Source organism: Pleurodeles waltl, chromosome 6, assembly GCF_031143425.1.
Source record: "Pleurodeles waltl isolate 20211129_DDA chromosome 6, aPleWal1.hap1.20221129, whole genome shotgun sequence".
Taxonomy (NCBI): Eukaryota; Metazoa; Chordata; class Amphibia; order Caudata; family Salamandridae; genus Pleurodeles; species Pleurodeles waltl.
In genome coordinates this window covers 18,054,736-18,080,105 of record NC_090445.1, presented here as the reverse complement: position 1 = coordinate 18,080,105, position 25,370 = coordinate 18,054,736, and the positions used below count along the sequence as shown (strand labels likewise).

General features: G+C 46.6%; 1 protein-coding gene across 1 annotated transcript in view; it reads right to left on the bottom strand.

The window, feature by feature from the left end:
• Positions 1-1,283: 1,283 nt before the first annotated feature.
• Positions 1,284-25,370, bottom strand: part of NCS1 (neuronal calcium sensor 1) — a 257,749-nt gene continuing 233,662 nt past the window's right edge. The window contains exons 6-8 of the mRNA XM_069237053.1: positions 24,335-24,412; positions 20,843-20,965; positions 1,284-8,923 (exon numbers count right to left, since the gene is read on the bottom strand). Coding sequence (XP_069093154.1) covers positions 20,867-20,965; positions 24,335-24,412 — 177 coding nt within the window. The 3' untranslated portion in view covers positions 1,284-8,923; positions 20,843-20,866. The remainder of the gene's footprint in view (positions 8,924-20,842; positions 20,966-24,334; positions 24,413-25,370) is intronic.

Sequence of the window (25,370 nt, the reverse complement as noted above, 5' to 3'; positions counted from 1 at the left end):
GTGACAACTGCGGAGAACAAGCTTACCGCTCCTTGAGGCTACTCCTTTCAAAAATACTTAGACAGAGGAAATAGTGGGATTTATATTTCAGCGGGCGGGATATCCTTCACCGTTGTGACAGAGCAACCTGTCCACTGGAATCTAAATCAGGTCCTTAGCGGCTGAATTAGAGATGGCAGACAGAGTACTCCATCGTAAACTTCAGAGTATGCCGTCTGGCAAACTCCCGGTCCACCCTCCTCGTTTAGAGACGGGTGGACTATAAGCTTTCTGTTAGTGGAGCCCCCGTGTCCTCCATCAGCAGAGAGGTCACTCCGATGTCCTAACGGAGTTGGGGGCCGTCTGAGGAAAGCCATCACCCTGTTCGCTCTATTTAAGAGTAGATGGTGTGATGGGTGTTGTTCCTGCACGTTAACACCAGGAAAGACCTGGCAGTGAGGGACAGAAACAAAAACAATAACGCCCCCACACCCTACCCTGGCAGAAAACTCCCATGGTGTGGGAGTCATTAGGTTTTTGCTTTTCAGAAACAAACTCTCGCTGTGGGAGTTTGTTTCTGAAAACCAAAAAAGTTGAAAGTTTGGTGAACAGTGGTCAAAATTAACAGTTGCCGCCCACCAAATCTTTTGCACATGGAAGGGGACCACTGTGAAGGTGGTCCCTTGTAAAGTACAGAGGTGACCGCTGGGCTGGAGGTAATCTCTAAATTTGATGGACACCCACCGTCAGGTTGGTGGAAGTAATGTACTCTCCCACCCTGATGGACTGCACTCCTTCTGTCAAACTCTGAATTGGCCTCTAAGACACAAAAACAATCCCCTTGCTGTTCCCCCCAGGGTATGAAACTTCATCCTTCCGGAGATCTGTATTTTATCCTCTTAGGATACATTATTGAGGACTGAAAACCTCGCAGGTTAAATGCCACCTCACGCCCAGAGGGACACTTGGCTTAGATACATTTGCTTGGTTCTGAGAGACTGCATTGTTAAAACCTTTGAGTGACATACTCCTATAAGACTTCAGTCTGTTGATAGTACACCTCCCTAACACTAACCACTTTCGGGACATGTAACTTGCTATATCATGTGTTGTTTCACCTCCATTTCTTCACTCCATGTGTTTGAGTAGCTCATGTATTTGTAACCTGTATCCCCTAAGTTGGACTTTTGTAAAGCACCCTGTTACCCCTTGGGTCTAGTGCATCCTATAGAAAACTGTTAATTAATAAATACATACATAAATGATTCCGCTACCCTGGGACCCAACACAACGCTACCAAAAAGTTAGAATATTCAACGTTTTTAATTCAGAACAAAAAAATCATGTTTTTCAATTTGACAACACAATCTTCATCTCAGCCTTTGGCCCCCGCCTCCTGGGCCTTGGGCAGTGCACCCGCCCGAGATTAATACTGCTATATTGAAACCAATCCACATCAAACTCAGGATGGAAATGGGACACTTCTAACATGTGACAACCCCACACCCTCCTGTGCCCTCGGTGGGATTGTGCCATCCTTGGGGGACAGTACGTGCCTTTGAACCTCTTTTCAACTTGACCAGAAAAAGTTCACATCACATCTTTCTCGCATTGCATTCTGGGGGATCACTTTAAGATGTTCCCTTCCCTCTATTCTCTAGTGTTGCATTTTTCTTGTTGTGTAGGTCTTCTAAAGCATGCAGTTTCCTTTTTCATAACAACACATTTTTCATTCACTGTAAATGTACAGGCCGATGACTCTGCTTTCCTGAGGAGGGAAGGCCATTATTGGGAAGTGATGTCACAGTGTGATATCATGCTGCAAAAATGACGTCTCTGTTTGATGTCACGCTCCTGTAGTGACGGGACAGCCTTTCAGGTGATGTCACGTGCTCATGTCAGTTCCTTGAAAGAATGGCAGAATCGGATGCCAGCCTCTTCTGTAGTGTCATAATCTGGAGTCAGACCTATGGAGTGACATCACAGCTTTTGATGTCAGGCTTGTGGAGTGAGGTCACAGTTTGACGTCAGACTCCAGAATGGTGGTGCATTCTAAAGTCCAGCTACTGGGGCAAAGAGGGTTTCAGATGAACTCTCTGGAGTAAAGCTAATCTCCTGGGGTTCACACTGCGTCTGACCTCAGCCTGATGTCAGGAATCCTTCGGAGTGATGTCACGGCCTGATGTCAGGTTACTGGACAATCCCTGGGAGTGACGTCACAATATATCATGCTGTTGGGTGTACGTCATTGACTGATGTTGCCACGGTAAGGTTCGGGTTCACGGACCAATCACAGTTCAGAAACTTATGTTGGGTTCCTGGAGTGATGTCACAGTCTGAAATCAGGTGGCTGCAGTGAAACCACTTATGACACAGTATGACGTCAGTGTTATGGAGAGACGTTAATATCGTCTGTTATCAGGACTCTGAAGGGAGGTAAGAGTACTTCCAGAGTCTCAGGGTCGGATGTCAAGTTCGTGGAAGAATGCTGCCTTGTTGAAGTGACATCGCTTGCGTGACGCTGTGACGTCAGAGTGCTGGAGTGACGTTATACTCTGACGTGACGACCCCAGTTTGACGTCAGGCACCTGTGGCCCGACCTTACTCTGCCGAAAGGATTACTCCTGGTGGCAACACTCTGGGGCCTGGGCTGTGCAAATATCAGAAGCCAGGGGCTTCCTTATGTAAAACACGGGGAATGTGCAACACATTTCAATGTTAAACAAAAAATAAAAAAAGCCTCGCAAAACAGAGATAAATGAAAATAGAGAGTAAAAAAATAAAATAAAAAAAGGTCAGTAAATAACACGAAATGGGCTCTTTCGAGCCATCAAATCCTGTTCCATCGGCCCTTGAAATTCGTCTTCCCAGCTTCCCTGATACCTTGAATAGGCCCAGAGGGGGCTGGGTTAACCAGGTGGGAAGTGGGGGCTGGAGGGGGGCCCAGCTGCCCTTCTTGTGGTGCAGCCAAGAAAGATGGAGCTGAAATGTGATGTAAAGCCTGAGAACTGACCTTGAAATGATTATTTAGGGGGGAACCCTCTACTCAGGGCGGGAAAGTCTGGTAACAGCGCCTACAAATAGTTTTCAAACCGTCGAGGCGCAGCTACACCAGCCAATACTACGGCCATCCTACAGGATAGCACAGCCCATCAACACCATTGGGACCTTTGGTGAGAGTTCCCTCTGCTGCTGGAACCATCACCAGCTGAGATATCTCCTAACTTCAACAGAAGCTAAAAGGGTAACGTCAGTAGATTAAAAAAATCAACAAAAAACAAGTGAATTCAAACGGTCATTACACTGGCCAATCACAAATCAAACTGTGCTTTCTGTCTTCCAATCAAGGGACGAGCTGAGAAGTCTACAGGCCAACCGCCCAATCAGTGCAGAGGAACCAGAACTTAATCACTTTTGAACACCTTCTAGAAGCTTCCATTGATGGGACACTTGGCTCGTCTGCCCATCATCAGGACACACCTTCCATAGCAGGAAGAGGGGCAAGAATTAAGGACTCATTTCTGGAATATTTAGCAGTTTAATCACTGCCCTTCTGATTTCAGATGTGACCAGCAGCATAATGGAGGCAGCCCCAATTATTTTAAGTTTCATACCCTTAGCAAGTAACAGAACTACAGGATGACTTTTGCCTGATCCTTACTCTATCAGTGTCTACTTTTTCAAGATCTTTGAGATTACCCACCTCCCTTACCATAAGCCATTCTAACCCTTCACAAATCATTCCAGCCGCCTTTGAGACTGCGATGTTTCCTACCCGTCTTCAGCCCAGAAAATCAACTTCAAGCCAGAATGGAATCTTTCGTCAGGCAGTTCTATCCCTCTATAAGCCCTTCCAAGTCCCCCCAAACCCTTCCAGACATCTGACACCACTGGTACCCTCTGTAAGACCCTACAACTCCCCCAAAACCTTTCCAGACATCTGACACCACTGGAACCCTCTGTAAGACCCTACAAGTCCCCCCAAACCTTTCCAGACATCTGACACCACTGGTACCCTCTGTAAGACCCTACAACTTCCCCCAAACCTTTCCAGACCTCTGAGACCATCTGAGACCACTGGCACTGTAAGACCCTGCAACTTCCCCCAAACCTTTCCAGACATCTGACACCACTGGTACACTCTGTAAGACCCTACAACTTCCCCCAAACCTTTCCAGACATCTGACACCACTGGTGCCCTCTGTAAGATCTTACAACTCCTCCCAAACCTTTTCAGACATCTGACACCACTAGTGCCCTCTGTAAGACCTTACAACTCCCCCCAAACCCTTCCAGACATCTGACACCACTGGTGCACTCTGTAAGACCTTACAACTCCCCCAAACCTTTCCAGACATCTGAGACCACTGGTGTCCTCTGTAAGCTCTTACAACCATCCTTAAGCCACCGGACAACCCTCCCGGAGCCCCTCCAACCCCTCTAAACCCCCTTCGGTCCTCTTCAGGACCATTGATTCGTCCTACCCTTCGTCAACCCTTACAGCCCGTTATAAAGCTAGCATACAACCCTCCTTTGGGCCGTCCAGACCGCCTTGAGTCTGTGCAAACAAACTCAAGCACAGCCATTCATCCTAATGTCCATGTAGCCACCCCAACCGTTCTCAAGCCCTCATGACCCCCTTCGAGCTGGTTCAACTGTCCCAGGGCGCGTCCAAAGCATCTTTAAGCCCTTGCAAAGCTCTTTAAACCCATATAAACATTCTTCCATTTGCCAAACCATCTCACAAGCATTAGGCTGTTCCAGCACTTTCAAATCAGTCCAACTGTGCCACAAATCCTCCCAACCTCCTCCAAAGATTTCCAACCTTCTATCATGTCCATCATTGGCTCCACAATAACTTTAGGGCCTCAGAAGACTTGTGTAATCCTCACTTAGCCTGAGTATCTCTTGTTGGGTGTCTTAATCTCGGTAGGCCCTCCAACTCTGCTTGACCTTCTCCAATCCACTTCTAACTCAACCAACTATTTTCAAGCTTCTCCAACTCTCCTCAAACTCATTCTGGAGCCATTCTGTCGCTCCTCCATCGCCTGTAAACCTGGTTGAGACTGCTAAACCCTTTGCAAACTGTTCAATACCCCATTAGTGACTCTACACATCCAAGAACACTTTCAAACCTACTGAAGTCTGTCTAATCTGCATCCGGCTCAACCTACCCATCTCATGCATGTACAGACCTCCTCAAGTCAGACCAACCTGCCCTCCCCACATGAACAGGCTGAAAGAGTCTTCCTGGTCCCTGTCCACCAACCTCAAGTTTGTTGGACCCGTATCAAGATATTTGGCCCTCACATGTCCACTTATCTTGAAACTCATACAAGCATTCTCAAGCTCATTCAGCCCTATATGTACTTGTCCAACCATCATCAAATTTATCCAACGTTTCTCAAGCTCAAAAAGCTACCCCGTACCTGTGCAATGTAACTCAAACATTTTACCTTCCTTTTGCTTTTCTATCCATCTTACAGCTGGTAAACCCACCATCAAGCTGATGTAACACTTCTGAAGCTCGTACAACCCTCGTGTACCTCTTGACAGAATTGTTGAATTTATCAAACCCCTCTTGTGCTGACACTCGCACCTGTGCAGTCATCACTCGGCTGATCCATACCACATGTAATTCCTCGTCCTTTTCAATTCATCGCCAAACTCTTGCGACCCTTCACAAGCTTACATAGGGCCTGATTTAGAGTTTGGGGATTACTCCCTCACAAACATGACAACTATCCCGCCCCCCCATTATGATCCCGTTATATCCAATGGGAATCGTAATACGGCAGACGGCTATCCATCATGTTTGTGACAGAGTAACTCGTCCGTCAATCTCCAAATCAGCCCATAGTCTTTCTGACAGCCTTGCAACCATATCCGACGTCATGCACCCTGTCCTAAGCTCACAGCCCTCTCCAAGCCTGTTCAACCATTAACAAGCTCACAAAACACATCTCAAGCTTGCACAGCCCTGCTCATACCTTTCCAACCATCATCAAAATTATGCATCTAATCCCAATTCTCAGGCTTATATAATCATCCTCAGATCTTTCCAACCATCACAGAGTTCAAGCAAACTATGCCAGGCTCATAAAGCCAACTTCATACCTGTCCGATCTTCGTCAAGCTCTTGAAATCCTTCTCAAGCTAACACAGTCCTCCTCGTACAGGTCCAACTCTCCAGGGCTGTCCTCATGTAACCTCCCGTGAACCTTTACACCGGTCCTCCAGCCAATCCAACCAAACCAAGTCCTTTGACAGAGAGGGCCCGTTGGCCAAGAATCAGGTCCCATCACCCAGAGAGACTTGACATTTCTAGTTATACAGAATTGATGTCGCCTCCCACATTACAAATGAAACGCACAAAGACACAGGAACCCGGAAGGGACTACAAAAGACATACGATAACAGAAATGCTCAGCACAGGCCATGGCTACAGAGACAGGGACAAATGAGCAGACTGGTAGGGAGATGCCTGCCTTGCTAACTTCACCCAATAGGATCCGGCACCAGAAACCCTGCTATAACCTAACGGGGGAAACAGGCCAATAGCTCCCAGAATGCATGGAATACTGTGGGCTACAGACCTCCTTCAAACTCATGGTGATCCAACAAACCAAAGCCGCGAGATGGCCTACGCAGAAAATATAAAACAAAACAATATTGATCAACATTCTGCTGGAACATGCAGTCAAAAATAAAATGGCATATTATTGAGTGCGACCATAACAGTGGCCTCAGGTGCAGAAGGATAGACTAGAGATTGACAGGCACAACTCAAGTCTTCATTTGAACCCCTTCTAAGAACTAGTTTTAAACTGGAGTAAACTAGAAGCAAGGGGAACTGTTCCTGGGGTCAGCTTCAGGAAGCATTGTGGGTCATCTATGATGTCTCTTGAGTTCTGGTACCCCTGGAGCTTTGCCTTTGAGTGCCTGAAGAAGGTTCCAGCCGAAACTGTGTACACTGTTGGACCGTTGCTGCTCCCTGCAAGATATCATGCTCGCGCCAAAGCTGAGTGTGGTGTCAGATCTTATTTACCCAAAATGCACCTGCAAGCGAATTAAGAGCAGAAAATGCTCTGCTTCCTATTCTGAATGTGTGCACTGAATGCACACATAGGGCGTGCTAAAAAAACATAACGTCAGCAGAGGTCATAATAACAGTGTTGTCTCCTACTGCAGGCTCAGGGACCTACGACAAGAAATACTTCCAACTTTTTATTTCTAACTTTCACCCTCAGACTTTGGGAGGGCACCATCAAATGTCATTTGCACAGCGTATAGTATGCAAAGGATTTACCTATAGCGCAAAGTCCGGTAGGCGATTTGTCGATGTAAGAGTGCAGGGTGTTGCAGGAACTTGCCTTCTATAGCTGAGCAGCTTGGCTGGGAACACACTTCTGTTAAGCACAGTGTGGTGGTAGAGTTGTGTCTTTTGTAGAGTGGAGTACTTACTAATACTTGAGGAGCACAGTGTAGCCGGGAGCTAGCCCCCTGTAAGGGGCACCGTAGGGCTGGAGACTCACCTTCTCCTGGAGCACAGCTGGATGGACCCCCAGACTTAAATACTGTGGTACGGCAGAGGGCTACCTGTCACCAAGAGCCCGGTACAGCTAGAGATTCCAATATCACAGCTAGGTAGGCAGGTAACTGTCTTTCAGGAGCCTTTGTTCAGTACAAATGGGAGCACCCAGTTAAGAAAGATAGGCTTTCAGAATAGACATGTTTGGGGCCTTCTCAGGCTCTTTCAGAAGGGAATTTCATAACATGGGTCCTTGGGTAGAAAAGCTCTGAGCTGCCATCTCTCAGCCTAGTACTCACTGCCCAGAAATGGGTTACTCATTTGCAGCTGACATCAAACAGTGATGAGTATGTGTTGTGTAGGGAGAAAGATAATGTACAAACAGGTGAGACTGGAGGACACAGGCCTAAGAAGGTAGGACAGGAATTTCTCCAACCCCTCAAAAGTAATAATGAAGGGACTAAGCCTCATTTTTCTCAGTGTAGTCGAGTGCAAGAATCACCCCACGCGAGAGCTTCAGCTGCCTCCCACTATATTGCAACATCACAGTTTTTTTTTAAGTCATGCTGAATTAAAGGGTTTTGACCCTCGGATGCAGCAGCAGGGTTTTGCAAAGCATGGCACAGTGGATTGTCACAAGTCAAAGAGAGGACATGACCCTCCCTCCCCTGGTGTCCCTCCCAAACACCCTTCCCCAACATGCACAGACAAAACACTTCTAGCCTCTTGCCACACAGACGAAAGACACACAGCTGACATTAACATCAAATAAATAAAAAGATATATATATATCTATGTATATGCAAATATAGGTGAGTGTGTGCAAAAAAAACAAAAAATAACACAGTTTTCACCAAAAAAGCACAATACTGCGTCAACTCCTGGAATAAAGTCAGCTTTTAGGACTGTGGTATTTCCTGCTGCAGAATAATGTTGCAGATGTTGTCTCTTCACTGGCTACTGACCCCTACCAGCAAAGCCTGCGTTTCTTTCGCATGAAAGTTCTCCCACCCAAGAGGGCCGGGTTGCCTTGGTGGTCAGCGAACGCCAGATGCTGCGGTCGCAGCTCACATTCCATCCGTGTCATCTAAGGCAAAAATGGGCGTGTTTGTGGCTCAGGTCTCTGGCCCACAATGAGAAAGAATGGGTTGGATGGGGAGGTTGGACGTGGGGTGGGTTCTCTGCATTGGATGAAATCCAGAACAGGGGTCTTTTGGTTCCCTCTTCCCCTTTCCCCTTAGGACTCTGAAGAACTCAATGGATTGGATGGTCTGACGCGTGGAGCGATGGAGCTGTTGTGGAGGTCACCCTTGCAGAAATGCTCCCCGCACTTGTACCGCATGAAGGGGAAGCTGGATTAGCATCCATTCCGATGGGATCAGATGGCACACAAAGATTCTGTACTTCAGGCGCCTGCAGGGAAAAGACAGGAGAGTCAGGAAGATTCCTCCATGGTCCAGCATGCACACTTTATCCAAACATATTCAGAGCAGTGGTGGAAAAAACAACATCAGCTTTGGGATCTGAAACTGGCCAATGGCCAATGGCCAATGGAGTGCCACTCCTTGCTAGTAAACACCTTTGCCTGATGGCACAAGGAAGACCGCTTGGGCTGGCCCACAGCTGTGCCAGATGGCCAAAGGACTGCCAACCACTACTCCAAACATGTGGCCCAACAGCAAATAAAGGGCATGTGATGCCAATCCCCGTGTGTGCTCAATTCAAAGTGGGAGTCACAGAACCACCCTCCCACCTCCTACAGAATGAAAAATATTAGCTCTGCCCCAAGTCATAGTCTTGGTGAGTAAAGATAAATATCCAGAAACGAGCAGAAGAAAAGAAATACTTCCTGTCCCTTTACTATTTTTTTATCAGTATCAGCATTCTAGCTCAGTGGTCCCCAGCCTCATGACTCCTGAGGACCCCCACTGAATCATACCTGGAAGCAGGGACCCCCAAGCAATTTGTACGGTTTAAATTTCAAACATTAAAAACAGTAATTCGGAAAAATACACAAAAAAGCACACACAACAAATATTCGGATTACTAAAGATTTTAGTATTTTACATTGAAAAGATATGCAAACATCAAAAAATTTTAAAGGGAAGGCTGGTGCTGCATCTCAGCAACTAACCTTTCAATGTTTGGGTTTATTTTGCAAAGTTTAATCCTCAGGTCAGATTCTACATTTCCCAAGCGATTTCAGTATTTATCTTTTAGGTAAAGAAGATCTGAGAAAGGTTTTCCATAAATATGTGATGGGTAAAGGGAGTAAAACCTTAAGAGCCTCTCATCTCTCCATAGCCCTCCAGTCATATGTAAATCATTTGTTTTATAGCGCCTCTCCTACCAGTGTAGGGCGTCGGAGCACTTTACATCACACACACACAGACAATGAATTATACGTGTGTTAATCAGTGTATAGACAATTTTACATAAGGCAAAGGGGGCTACAAGGTGTAAGATTCACATGTCATCCACACTGGTAGCATTTTCTAAGAGTGCTTGCCCTGGAGAAGCACAAACTCTGGATTCAGAACATAACACAGTGGTTAGAAATGACCTTAATGAAAATCATTTATTTCTATGCAAACAAACCTTTTTTAGCAGCATCAGGTTAATGAAAGACTGGGAAAAAGACATAACTTTCTAACCTGTACCGTGCAGTTTGCAGGCAGCTCTTTGGTGGAAGTTTACAGATCACTGTGCTAGATTACGATTGTAACTTATGAACTGCAAATAACAAAAGAATCTCTGTGACAAAAGCAGTAACCCATTGTGCTATGTGCATAAAATACGGTTTGTTGATATGTATGATACACGTTTTTTACTGCAGGCATATTAACCCTCTGTGCTACCTTAGATGAGTCAAAGCTGCCACTAGACAAAACCCTGATCTCTCTCCAGCAGGTACATTAATCACTAGAGTTATCTTGGCACTTTTATTTGTGCCCCAAAACTGCTGTATATTCAAGGGACTTTGCAGCGCTTTTAAAACTGCTGCACAAATGAAATAACAAATATAAAAACACTTACATGTTTCTGTCGAGAGACCCCAGCTGGAGAAGTGCCTTTGTGTCGGACCATGCCTTGAGATGCCTGCGGACCCCCTGGGGATGTGTCCCGGACCCCTGGGGTCCGTGGACCACTGCTGTTCTATCTAATATTGGCATCTTGATTCTTATTGTTATATACAGCATTATTATTATAACAATGACAATAATAATCAGAACACAATAACTAGCTGGCCATGGCCAGTTCAATGCCAAGCGCAGTACCACTGACACGCAGACCCACACCTGGCTTGAGAACTACACAGGCTGAGTGAAGTCACAAAGGAGTATTTTTCATGATTAGAAGCCCTTCATATACCTCAACTTTAACCTTTGTTTTTCAGTGAAAAAAATTATATATATATATATATATATATATATATATATATATACACACAATATATGAAAATGCATCAAATTTGGCAAAAAGTTAGAACTTTACACAGAAAGTGTGCTTAGTGTCATTTTGGTGCAAACCTTTTCACCAAGACCTTCCTCACTTCCCTGCACTTGTAACGAAGAGCCTAGCGACTCTCTGGGGTTATCAGTGGACTCTAGGCACTTGAAGAGCAACAATTTGACATTTGATAGTTACAGGCCCAGGTCTAAAAAAATAATGTAATCATAATATTAGAGAAAATGAAAAACAAATTAAGGAGGAAGGGCAATGAGTCTGCGGCGAGCTGCAAAATACCTATTAAACTGGTACTCTGAGGCGACCTCTCTTCCAAGCATTACGCACATTCACCCTCAAGAAGGCGCTATATCCATGCTACATTTAGAATAGGATAAAAAAATCCCCGGAAGTTCACAGTAAAAATCACAGGTTAAAATGATGTTGTTGTTGGGTATGGTAATGAGATCTTAACATACATAAAAAAAAACAGAAATGCTCTGAAAAAATCAAATGTTAAGTGACATTATAGTTAGCTGTTGAAATAACACCAGAACTTATGTTCAGCGAATTTCATTTTTTTTTTGTTATAGTTCAGTGAGTGAACCAGGACTTGTGCTCTCGTCATGCACTGTTGATGACCTCACGTATTGCATCAGTCATGACATGTTAAATGATATAATCGACACGATCCCTGATGACAAGTCAAATGACATCACTGATGACATCATGCAATGAGTGCTACAGGCTTTGGGGACTGGAAGTGATGGAACAAGCCACACCTGGTGCCAATTTTCTATCAGCACTCAAGGTTTAATGGACACAACCTTTGGCAACAGGCAGGATCCGTAGCATATCCTTCAACTATCCCACATTTAGTGGATGTGATCCTCCTTTTAGTGGTATTCAGCTGCCAAAGAAACTAAATGGGTCCTAGAGATTAACGGGGTCAGCCACTTGATAAATCTTGAATACTCTCCAAAAAAGTGTTTGGTCTTTACCTTAATGGGACTAGCCTGTTAAGCACCTCATCAGTCCCACTAAATTAAGTCAAAGCTTTACACCTATGCATTCGCCACAGATAAGCCACGTACACCGATGCCCTCTGGGCGATCCTCTGTAGTTTGGTAAAATACACTACACACCAGAAATAATACAGGCAGCCATGGTACTCGCTCTGAAGAGGAGTGGCAAGGAGGTACTGCGGTACAATCTATCCAGGAGTGGCAAAGGGGAAGCTAGTCTACGTCTATCCGTAAGGAGTGGCCCTAGGACTCCACGACGCAGCTGCTGCAGAGCGTCACATGGGAACAGGTATTCAACCGGTCAGGCTATACGGTGGTAAGGGCTACCCACAGACGGCAGAGGGTTGACTCATAGGAATAAGAACCACATATGTCCAAGAAGTCTGGTCCGAGGAACACCCCTTGGAAAGGCAGAGCAGCAAACATAAAAATGGCCACCATACAACCAGCCGTGCCACATGTTGTGGGGAGTCCACCAAGGAGCCCCAGAGGAGCAGACAAGGAACTACCAGACACCACGTGCACCCTGGTGTGGTGATAGCACAACCCCTTGAAGTGGGAGGGTTTGGAGTCAGTCAGGGATTCTTTGGAAAGCAGCCATTCAGGTAACAGAAGAAGAAAGGGCAAAGATGTGGTCCAAGGAGAGGTGGAGAAACCAGGAGTTCTGGCCCACGTCCAGCCTGACCCTGATAGGCCCAAACATGGAAAACAAGCAAAATTACAGAGCAAGGTACCATTCACCTCTCAGTCCTTAAACTGGATGTTAACCACTCTTAACCACTGTAGATGGGGATAGTAAACAGGCATGACATAGCCATGTCACTACAGAAGCAGCGCCTTCTTGCGAACCGGAAGTGGCCAGCAAGATGCCTGGTTGAACTCACTCAGACTGACCTAGTACTAGAAATGTGTTCTCCTCGACTCAATTTGCTAGGTTTATCCAAAAGATACTGTGGGGGCTTTTTTAAGTGTTGCATTCAGGATGCTTGTTTCCGGTCCAGAGAGGACCTGGCTTGGCAGTCCGGGCTGGACTGTTCCCATGAGGAACAGGGTCAAGACTGATTTGCATATGGCTGGGCCCAACCTGGGGTGGCATGGTGAGCAAAGGAACGATGGATTAAACCCAGATCTGTGACTGGGGGTGAGTGTTTGCATTGTTCAGCAGTCCGTCCGTCATTCTTTTGAGTTGCTAAAGTTGCCCTAAGTGGGAAGGGTATGCCCAGACATGGGTCCCTTGCTCACTGTGCCACTGGATTCAAGCTAACCTGGCTGATGTAGGGTGAAACCCTGAAACCGGACCCAGGATGCTTGTTTCCGGTCCAGGGAGGACCTGGCTTGGCAGTTTGGGCTGCATTGTTCCCATGAGGAACAGGGTCAAGACTGGTTTGCATATGGCTGGGTCCAACCTGGGGTGGCATGGTGAGCAAAAGAACAATACTGTGCTCATTGTTAGCCAGGTGAGCGATTCAGAACCAGTGAGGAGTGACCCATCGTTCTGGGACGCATTAGTCCACTAAGCCAAGTCTGGTGTAGTAGTGCACTAATGCATCCACTGTAGGGGCCTGTGTCCAACCTCATGGTCACAGGTTCAAATCCCGGTGGGTCCAATCAGCCTTTCATCCTTCTGAGGTACCATTGATTTAGGTAACAATAAATGTCTGTTATTCAGCACTAAGATACCCTGCTGGGTGAATGTGTGCTTTACAAATACATGTTATGTTATGTATGAGCCTTGCTGCAGAGTTTAGGATGACTTTGGGGTAGAGCCGGGCATACCTGCAGGTAGGGAAGTTGTGTAGTCCATTCTAGACAGAACGTGGGACTGAGCTGATGTTCAAGGGTCTTGAGTTGTCACCAGGTACTTTAGGGTACTTCAGGGACATGGTTACCCTTGAGTTTTCTTTCTTATGTGTCCATGAATTGAGAGGTTGTGCTGTGTCTACAATCGCAGGCTTGTTTCCAAGACAGATTGAGCCGAGGACCAGATGGAGCACAGATTAAAGCTGGGTCTAAATACAGACCTGAGAAAACCCGAGGGAAGATTGAAACAGGAGCCATTTTTAAAGAGCCCATAAGGCAACCCATTCTCCATTCCAGATGTAATGCTGCTCCCTGCTGGACAATGGGCGTGAGTTGCAGTATCCTAACAAAGTAACTTGGCAGAAGAGAGATAGATACCTCACTCCCATCCACAGGGTGACCGGCCTGTAGGGCATCAGTGGACTTCTCTACTGCCGGGTGGATATGCCAGGCTGGTGGGGAATGCTCTTGTAAATAGTAGCTTGCCTTTTGCAGCAAAAAGCTGTAAAAAAAAGGTTGATTTTAAGGCAACAGAAGGGAGTGCATAGTTTATTTACCAGAAACATCTGGCCTTTGGCGAAACGCCACCCCACAATAACCCCCAAGTACTTCTGACTACCACCTTGACCTTGCCTGATTCACAAAGGTAAACTTAGACCAGAAGTCTATGTTTATGACTTTCGGTATTCACAAAGGTAAGTTATGAGTAGTAACTTTAAGTCCGCACTCTGGTTGGAACCTCCGCGCTGGGGGCAGAATCTACATCCTGAGAGCGGAGATCCCATGACATATCCAGAGTGGAATCTCTGCACTTTGGGCACAATCTCTGTGCTCGGGGCAGAATCTCCGTAATCGGGGTGGAATTCCACCCCGAGTATGGAGATTCCACCCCGAATGCAGACATAAAGATATTACATGTAACTTACCTTTGTGAATATCGAAAAGTCGTAAACTTGGACTTTTGGTCTAAACTTAGATTAAAAGCTTACTTTACCTTTGTGAATCAGGCGGCCCTAAGTCTAGCTGGAGACAGGGTCAACTCTGCATCTTTGTGGGAGGGGAATCTTTCTTCCATGGGGCACATATACCAGCTTGGTGGTACATGCTTTAAGGCTCTGAGGGACTTCTCAAGGGAACTATGGGAACATTCCCTAAACAACAGTTTGATGCTCCTCGCGAGTACCTTCCTGGCCTCCCTATACCCCCACTGCGGAGTGGTTTTCCAGACCAGGAGCAAATCTAGAGAGTGGACTCTGGATCCTTAGACCATTCGGGCAGGGATCTCACCCTGAGTCTTCTAGAAATAACCCTCTTTGATAGTCCATAAGCAAGTCCCTGGAAGCCTGGCAGATGGACATCTTCCATGGAAAAGCAGAGACGTTTTAAGGCCTGGGCAATGTGGGCTCTGGCCCCGGGCCCCAACCTTTCAGGGACCCTCTAACAAACCCAGCTCCGTTCTGCAGAGTTTTGCCCTGATGATCTTGAATAATTCTTCAACAGGTTGTTTTAAATACCATTTTCCTTTCATTAATTTTTAATGTGAGTGATGTGTGAGTCTATTACATTTTGCAGAGAAATGTATTTGTGATTCATGAAACATCCATAACAAAAACGTTTTAAAAAAAATATTTTAAAAAAATACCTCATATAGAAATGGGACGGTGTCACGGAGATTATTTGCAGTAATATCAGTGAGCTGCTGTTGTGTTACAATATTGAATACACCACAGGTCCCTCTCTGTAAAGAAATTTAGGGCCCAATTCACAAAGGTAAACTCACGCTTTTGTGTACATTTATGATTTTTTTTTTGCAATTGACAAATCAATTCTATGAGTTTATCTTCTTATGTGTGGGGTCTCCACCAGGAGTGCAGAGACTCCACAGTGGTAAAACTACTACTTGTAAAATTCCTTTGTAAATTGAAAAGAATTATAAACTTATACAAAAGTGTAAGTTTACCCGTGTGAATCAGGCCCTTGGGGTTTGGAGGAGTGTCTGTGCACAGCTAGTGGCCTGGCCGAAGAGGGCAGGAAAGAGCTGAAATTAGATCATAAATTCAAAGCTGTTCCGAACACGGGCTTCCAAAATATGTTTGGCCCCGGGCCCCCAAAATCCTTAAGATATACCAGTGGAAAAGGAAGAGCCTCCGCGCCTTCCAGTTTCCTCCTTGTCCAGCCTTCGCAGGGACCTTCCGGCAGTTAGGAGAGGCTGGGGCCAACTTATCCCCATGCCTTCACCATCCCAGGTGTTGTTTATCTCAGTCCTGGGAGTGAGATTTCTTTCATCCATGACACCTTCCCAAGGCTGCTCCATCATGGTAGCTTGACCAAACTGCTGGCTCTGTCTGCTGGAAAGTGCCTTAGATGAACCAGATCTGTCCAGAGGTGAGCCTGGTCAGTCTGGATTTCTTGGTGATGGATTGGAGTTTAGGGTCTGGTGTTTCCTCTCCCGCTGTGCTCATGAACTTGTCTGTGGGGCAGTTGCCGATGGTCCTTTAAGATGGTACCGTAGATGTGCAGCGCTCTGCAGTCACCTGCCACCGTCCCCTTTGCCACTACCCATCCACCGGGAAGGGCAACATGGGGTCTCTGGGAAGCAGAAATATGTTTTGAAGCCAACACACATCAGAGAGTCAAACCTCGTTCCTTTGTCTTCACAGAGTGCAATGTCCACCTTTGTCAGGTGCAATGGGAGCCATAGTCAGTGCCAAGCTGGACCATGCCAGTACGCAGGTTAGGGGCTGCCAGCAAATAGATTAGGTCATCTCAGTACACACAGAGTGCTACAACCAGTTTGATCTTGGCCAATAAACATGGCTTTCCTCAAGAGATTGACCAATGCACTGGCTCCCCATCTCTGAAGTGGTCACCTTCAAGTTCCTTTTTGGTTGAAGGGTTTCTCAGGCTTTGCACCCTGTAACCTCAGGAGACGCCCCCTCTCTGTATGTCCCTGGACCTCGGATCCAGTGCCTTGTTTCTCCTGCCGGTCCTAAAGTGCACATTTGAACAGGGCCGGAGAAGCAAAGACTGGTTCCCTGATTATGGTCTGAGGTCCCACTGGGGTCCAATCCCATCTCCACCACATTCATAACATACTTTATCCTGATTTAGGGCTGGGGGGCAATATGTGTTGCTTATTGGACAGCTGTCATCAGATTTTCGCCTCGCTTTGTGCCATCCTAGCACATAAAGGCTCTTCCCTTTGCAGCGCACACCTTATAAAAAGGAATACATTAACTAATAAATCTGCAGCCCAAGGCCTTGTGGGTTATTACAAAATAAAAAGCACTCATAATGCGAGCAACAAAACCATAAGGCTGCTCGCGGTTTCATTGTTAACAATTCTTCCGTTGAGCAGCACTGTGACTGTCGTAGAATCATACTTAGGGCTTCAAGTTGGATTGTTTTTGAGTGAACCAATCAAAATTCTTTATTGTTTTGGTTAATTAATTTGGTTGATTGATTGTTTTTGTTTCGTTTCTACATTTCTGTCTGTATCCATATTATTTTTCTCACCTTTTGGGGATTTGTCCATATTTATTTTGGGTAGATGAGCAAAATGAAGTTACAACCAGTGCATTATTTGACAGACTAAAGTGTACCCACACTTCCATGTCGGCTGAAGTTTCAGCTCACACTTCCACGTAGGTAGGGTTTGTGGTGAAATAAACAATAACACGATACACTAACCCGAAAACACCAGCGTTGTGTACTAGCACATGCACACTTCTGGAGCTTCCACAGCTGTTGTCATGGCAGTCATGACTGACAGCATCAATAGACATTAAAAGAAGATTACATTTCAGGAAGAAGACAAGATAAAAGGTGATCTAATTTTGGCCTTTTTCTAGGGGTGGGCGGAATGTTTCGTTACGACCGTGGAATTGACAGAATTTTGGTAATTCCACCCTACTCTTTAACACAGAGTTCTGGCCAAGTTCTGCCAACCGTTGTGTGGCGGAATTTTTCTCCTGCGAAGCTCCATAAAATGTGAGCTGGCAAGCAAGAATTTGGCATCCCCTAGAGCAACACAGGTGGTCGCTCGAGTAGATTTGCAGCCGCTTGAGTAGATTTTCTACTCTAGAGGCAGCAAAATCAGCTTGAAAGTCTGCACGCTTTTGCACAATGCATGGTGCAGTTTGCACTGATTTTCAGCACTGCTCTTGCTACTGGTGCTAAATTGCAGCGAGAGCTGCATATTTTCGGTCTGTTGGTGAACTCTGCTAAATCTCACAGAGTTTTTATGTAAGTATAAAGAATTCTGTGGAGAGACACTCTGCAAGTTCAACCCGCCCCTACTTTTCTCCTACTCTTAAACATATATGCAACTAGATAAACAAAAGTAGTAAATCATGGCAAACATGAATAAGTACCCCTCAATAAGACGTTTATAAACTGGAAAACAACGCAGGTCTGACTTTTTCATGTAACATTCTAAAACAAGCATTTGTAATGGAGTAGGCCTTGCATTTGCTTGGGATAGAGCTATTGGCGTTGTAAATTGATAATTGGACTTTTCTTGCCATATAAATTGGTCAACCCTGCCTCATAATTTACTCTTTTCATGCCACATAATTCCAGTGACCCAGCATATAACTAAAGCACTCCCATTCACCTTCTTCCTCTGTCTGCAGCTAAAAATGAACATGTTTCCATTTAGCATCCTGATTTAAATCTGCCATGCTAATTACAAGAGAATACCACTTTCAGCACCCCACTGTCAGAGCTGCTGGCTGGCTAACAAAATTCCCAAAACAAGACAGATTGCAGCCACGGAGGACTAACGAGAAATAAACTAGAAGAGTCACCCAAACATATCAAGAGTGTTCAAAAAGTCGTTGTGTAATAAGAAAGTTAAGTTCGCCTGTATCGTGGTCATAATTGCAATAAGGAGAGATTAATAAAACATACACAATTATTATAGAAACCCAATAAAAACCTTTATCAGAAATAAACTTTTGGCATTAGACTGTAATGCTCCGAACAGCCCCTAGAGGGCACCATAGCACAAATATCATTTGTAAGAAACATGGTCATGTAACCATATAGTCAACCCCTAGAGGGCATAACCACATGAAAAGAAAATGCCAGAAAGTCATGCACTGTAACCATATATTTAGCCCCTAGAGGGCACAGCACATTACACATGTTTAGGGTTAGCAGGTCTACTGCAATGAAATTACAAACAAGGCTTTTACATCAAAAACTACTCCCAGCTGTAAAACAAAAGTTTCACCCATGAGAGAGCCTATAAAGACACTGAATGGTGGGAGGGGTTATTATTTTGGGATTCCCACTAACACTGACATCAAGGGATTTTTCAAAGGCAATCCCACGAACAAGTGAGAGTGATGGGTGGGAGAGGGGCGTGGTTAAAAGCGCACAGAATACTTACAACCGGTCGAAAAGAGCTTGTACACACAACCTAAAAAGGTACAATATTCTTTCCTATCGAGTTATGTATAGGTTTATTTCATGATGTTTATTTCTAGCCACTTTCCTGGTAGTATAAGTTTATACTGAGCAAACTTCATATTCATGTGAAACTTTAAATGTTGTAGAAATGCGCACCTTTCTGTGAATTCACATAAACTACCACAGCAGAGAGAGATGTTTAACACTAGAAATTAAACCTTACAGGAAGGTCTATCAGTAGCTCATATTTCAGTTTCACTTTCAAGGCTGTTAAATTGAGTACGGTCAATATTATTCCGTTTATAAAAGATAACTGTCTTAAAATTAAATGACTAAGCAAAGAGAGAAAGGGTTTCTTGTCAAACAATGAAAAAATAATGTTTCAATATAACTTGCTGTATTTCATCTTGAAACTGACAAGCAGGGAAGTCTCTTGTTTTTAATTAGCAAATAACCTTCAAATGAATATGTCAGACCAAGATTAAAATGTGCTTTAAAAATGAACGTTTTCATGAATGTTTCGGACGCTGGAAAGCTCTACGAGAGCAGAGCGTGTCGGTTATTTTACGGGAATGTAATCTAGTTAAGGTGGTCACTCAGGGCACCTTCTCCTGGTGATTTACATGGAGATACGAAAATACCAATAAAACTACGACTGTGCAAGGGTGTGAATTAGTGAACTCTAGGCGCTCTGTGCTGGATCAGTGCCACAAATACAAATTAGCAAGGATCAAAAGACAAAGAGAAAAGAGTGAGTGACTGAATGAGTGAGCAAGTGGGTGACTGTGTGAGTGAGTAACTGACTGAGTGTGAGAAAGTGAGTGAGCAAGCAAGTCGGTGAGTGAGAGAGAGTGGCAGAAAGAAAAGACACAGTGAGTGAGAGTGAGGGAGAGACAGAGAGAACAGAGACAGAGAATCAGTGAATGAGTGAGAGAGAGAAGGGCAGAGAGAGAAAGAGAGAAACATTTTGAGGAGCTGTTAGAAGCAGGTCACACAGATTAGCGGCGCTGGATTGCGCTACAAGAGAGTATCCTGGATTAACCCCCATGAAGCCTCCTCTGTAGGATAGCTACGTCACTCCATTGCGTCAGAACACCGTAGATTCTACTGTTACACATCGCTAATAACTAGAGACTAACTGGGCTGCAATGAAGCAAACCAAGACTTCAACTCCCAGAATGCATTTGTCACACGAAAGCCCAGAACAGGAAGCTTGGTAAAAACCTTATCTTCACAGGTCTGGGGTCAGGCTTATGATGTGTGGAAGTATTGGGCAGTCCTCTAGGTGATGACAGGCTCAGATGGGCCCCCCTACCACCAGTGTTTAATTTATAAAAAAAAACTTACGTGCCAGCGCCCCTGTGGGGAGCCAACCGCAGCTTGCAGCACCCATTGCCCCTGTCAGAGCTGTCGGGCAAAAACCTACACAACTGCTACAAGTGTGACAATTCAAACCGCTTGAGGCACCCAAAATGCATATTTAATTAATAAACAACTGTATTTCTGCTCATTTGTAAATCAGCCAGATAGCGCCACCATGTGGCAACTGTCATAAGTGCTGGTGTTGACAATTATGTGCCAGTGCCGAGCACTGGGAACCACTGGCTCAAATTAAGCACTGCCTACCGCCCTGGATTATACGCACCTGGGCTAAGGGGTCTTCTCAGCACTATACTAGCCCATCATACAGGGACAGTGCCTGGACAATGGATGGGTCAGCTTTCGAGCCCTCCTGGAACTCCTGCAGCGTTAGCTTCCCGTCAGCATTCTGTTGGGGGGTGCAGGGGAGGGACAGAAGGATAAAAAAGCAAGACCATGGATCAGACACTCTAGGAAAACAAACACAGCCAACTGTTCTTCAGCCCTTTACCCACCTGCCCCTACTTTGAGGATTGCACCATCCCTCCTGGCTGATCTGCCAACCACTCCAGGTCCCCCCATGTCCTACACAGTCCCCCAAGAAGAGCCACAATCCTAAAATTCTCAAAACAAAACCGCCACAAACCCTCTTCCTTCTTATAACCTGGCCCTCCTAAAGCCACACCTCCCCTAAACAACTTTCACTCACAGCCACTAATCCCTGGTAGCAATGGAAAGCACTGCAAACCTGCCTCCGAAGGGCCAACAACAGCTAAATCTCACGAATCCTCCAACTCCCATCTGTTGACGACAAAACTAACATCACTCATCCAGCAACCTCCAGCCTGAGCCCGCATAGTACTCCAAACCCTACCATAGTCATGAACCCCATCTTATAATCACACAACCCCCCATCCTTTTCCCAATCAAGAAATCATCCCCGAGTTTCACAACTTTCTCTAAGCTCACATATGAGACCCTAACCTCTCAATCACTCTTGGCTCTGCCTCTTCCCAGATCCGGGGGCAGAGCGGAGCGCTGGGCAGTATCGTGTCTGGTATGGTTTCTCCTGCCCGTCCCACAACCCTGGATTGTCTTGCTCGCAGGTTTTGCCAAGACTCCCTTTGATTTGTTGTTTCTCGTGGTCGCTTTGGTAGAGTACTCAAGGCTTACTCCAGGAAGCAGCTTGGATCTTTGGGCTCAGGCACAAATGTTAGTATAATTAACAGAGAGAAATGGCAATCACTGGTATTTCTAGGATGTGCTCGGAGCACTGATCCTGAAAGAGCGATATCTCCATACAGAAGGAGTGTGGAGTGAGGACCTCATGGTCTGGTGTTGTCACCGGGCAGAGGCTGCAGCGTTTCTAGGCTTTGGTCTCCAGACACCTCACAGCCTCCTGGAGTAGAAGTGATGTTGTTTCTGGAACACCGGATCCATGAGTAAACACCATCGCTGGTCACTCAATGGAGCAGCAACCGCAGACTCTAGAGGGCAGCCAAGGTCTTGGACTCTTTAAAGACTCCTGGTCCATGGTGTGAGGAGCCAAACTATTCCTGACTGATGAGCCGATAACGAGGGTGAAACCGGTCCCAGGATGCTCGTTTTTGGTCCATGGAGGACCTGGCCAGGAAGTTTGGGCTAGACTGTTCCCATCAGGAGCAGGGTCAAGGCTGATTTGCATATGGCGGGGTCCAAACTGAGGTAGCGTGGTGTGCAAAAAACTGATGGACTAGGACGCTGCCCGCAGACGAATTGTCAGTGTCTGAGATTAATTCCAGCATTCCACCCATCACCCTGTTCTTCATGCCACGAGCAGCAGCAGCACACATGTACCGTGGAGGGCCTGATATATATTCTGTTCCGGGGAAGGGGAGGGATTCTAGTTCCAAACCAAGGAGTGTGCTGGGGTCAAAATGTGTGTGAGATGCCCATCGCGAGTAAACTCTGAGGCACAGGACTTTCCCTGAAGTTTGCACCTCACAGCCAGGTACCTGATGAGCAGGATACTGATAACAGAGGCAGGAAGCTGTACATCAGCATCTTCTTGAGGGAGAGACGTGGGATCTTGTAGGTATGGGGACCATCCCCCCCTTAGAGAGAACAGTAGCAAGTGAAGGGCAATATATGTGCTCTGAGGTAGATGTTGGCCCTGCGGTCACGGACTCGTGATCTCACGCGTCCATCCTTGGCCACAGGGACCTCCAGCATGCACAAGGTGTGCTTTTACCAAATATTATAGGGGGGGTAATGAAAGCGATCAGTGACCACAGTGGGGGTCAGTACCTATCGCAGACATGTCCAGGAGAAGGCTGTGCCTCAGTAGCCCTCAGTGTGCTTCCACTAGCCCGTCAGTCATCCACAGCTCCAGTGACGTCACTCCGTAGGAAGGAGACGCACCTTTGAGCCTTCGTCTGGAGTTATACATGACCTAGCACATGGGTGGTCTCATCTTCAGAGGGTGCATTACACCCCTCCCTCTAAGATAGTGCTGCTTCCTCTGTATCAATAAGTCTCTCGCTGAGCCCCCCTCAGGGCAGCTTTCAAACATGAAGGCAGCATATTGGGGAAATATTCAAAGACACCTTCAGGAAGCCCTGGAATAAAGTGGCTGCTCCTAAGAAGGGAAATCAATCAATCAGGGTTTATAAAGCACGGAAAATCACCCGGGAGGGTCTCAAGGCGCTGGAGTTGCTTGTTCACTCAAACAGCCACGACTTGTGCCCTTTTCTGAATTCTTCAGACAATTCTCAACGCACACTGGCTTTTGGCAGAAGTGATGGGGTTGGACACCATACGGGTCGGCCTCTTGTGAGGTGTTAAGGGTGGGCAGGTGAGCACAGAGAGGCCAAGCCAAGGTGGCGGACCAGGCGCCTTATGTCACTCAGGTAGGGATCTGACACTGACATTGTCCAGCCCAGCAGGGGCCACAACAGCCTGTGGCGAGGTCTTAGAGCCCAAAGCCCTGCCCTTGCCTGTCCTTGCGTAAAATCAGGCCATGGTGGAGGCGTCTAACACAGAGACGTGCCCACTGGAAGGGGCACCATCCTTCCTGACTCAAGATCTGAAGAGTGATGAGGGGGCGGAGCGGTCTCCTTGCAAAGCTACAGTCCAGCTGTGGGAATGAGTTCCGGGGAGCAACAGTGGGGGTGGGGGAAGCACTGACACACAGCTTGCTACACAGAGGCCTGACAAGACAAACGTCCCTTGTGGAGCATCAAGGGGGGCCCTCAACAGAGCATTAAAAGCCGGGCGCCTCCCCATCCGTTACAGAGTTACCTGGCTATCAGCAGATGCGCCAAACAATCTACAAAGCGTCAAACAAAACGCAGGCACACAGGAGGGGTGGCCATCCCGACACGCAATGTATGTCTTAATGTATGTCTCAAAGAAACACGGGAATCATTCATGGAACTGACACACCACCTGGACGAGGGCGACATTCAGACATTCACCAGGTGACCAAAAACCAAAAGCATGAGGGATACTGCAGATCAGGACTCGTAAAACACAGACCGGTGTCTATAAAATGATGGAATAGGCAGGGCGGAGTCACATATCCAGCTCTTCTTCCCTTTGACTGATTCTTCATCAGTCTGAGTGACATTCAGGGGCACATGGGGGTTGGTATTCACTCTCGTGCCTCGAGGGGTAATTCTCCAGATGGTCTCCAGAAGCGTCCCCGTCACAAACAACGCTCACCCCAAAGTGTACCTCTCTATCCAGCCCCTCATCTGCCCGCACCACCCGCAAGCCCCCACCCACTGCAGGGCCACACCTTGTCCATCATGGCGAAAATCCGGTCCACCCTTTTCTCTGGCGTGTTCTCCTCTTCCGGAAGCTCCACGGTGTTTCCCTGAAAGAAGGCGACACCAAGTAGTTACAAAGTTGCATTGAGTCCTTAATCAATACAAATTCATGGTTACATAGTTACCAGAACTGAAACAAGGTTTGCACACTTCAAAGTTTTTCCGATTATCAGAAAGGATAGAAAAACACTGCAGTACTCTCAAATGAACACTAGATGGCAGGAGCTTGTCGCATGTGACTCGAGGGCACACGTGCTGCAAACCTGGACAGATGCTGAAGGTAAAAAAAAAAAAAACATAAAGCAATTTCTGGGGGTCTATTTGCAAAAAAGAAACACACCTAGTCGCCTTACCTGTCACAGTCATGGCAGCCCGTGTGAGCCCTTCCTAACATCTGTAGCAATAACAGTGTGGAGCCTTGTATTCTAGCCTCTTTGAGAAGCCATGTCACTGGGGCCCGCGTTGCATACATGGCACACTGCCCCTGCCTGTGGTGCGGCCGCCTTTAATGGGTGCACTGGCCACAGACTGGGACCGTGCACCCTATTACACCGCACTGTCCACCCCGTAGTGGTGCCCTCGCACCAGCCCAGGCATGCAGCACACTAGTGAACGGCAGGCTGGCGACTTCAAGCCGCGGTGGACTGTCCACTTGGTGCCCTCTCACCACCCCCAGCATGCAGCACACTAGTGAACGGCAGACTGGCAGCTTCAAGCCGCAGTGGACTGTCCACCCGGTGCCCTCTCACCACCCCCAGCATGCAGCACACTAGTGAACGGCAGACCTGTGGCTTCAAGCCGCGGTGGACTGTCCACCCGATGCCCTCGCACCAGCCCAGGCATGCAGCCCACTAGTGAACGGCAGACTGGCGGCTACAAGCTGCGGTGGACTGTCCACCAGGTGCCCTCGCACCAGCCCAGGCATGCAGCACACTAGTGAACGGCAGACTGGCGACTTCAAGCCGCGGTGGACTGTCCACCAGGTGCCCTCGCACCACCCCCAGC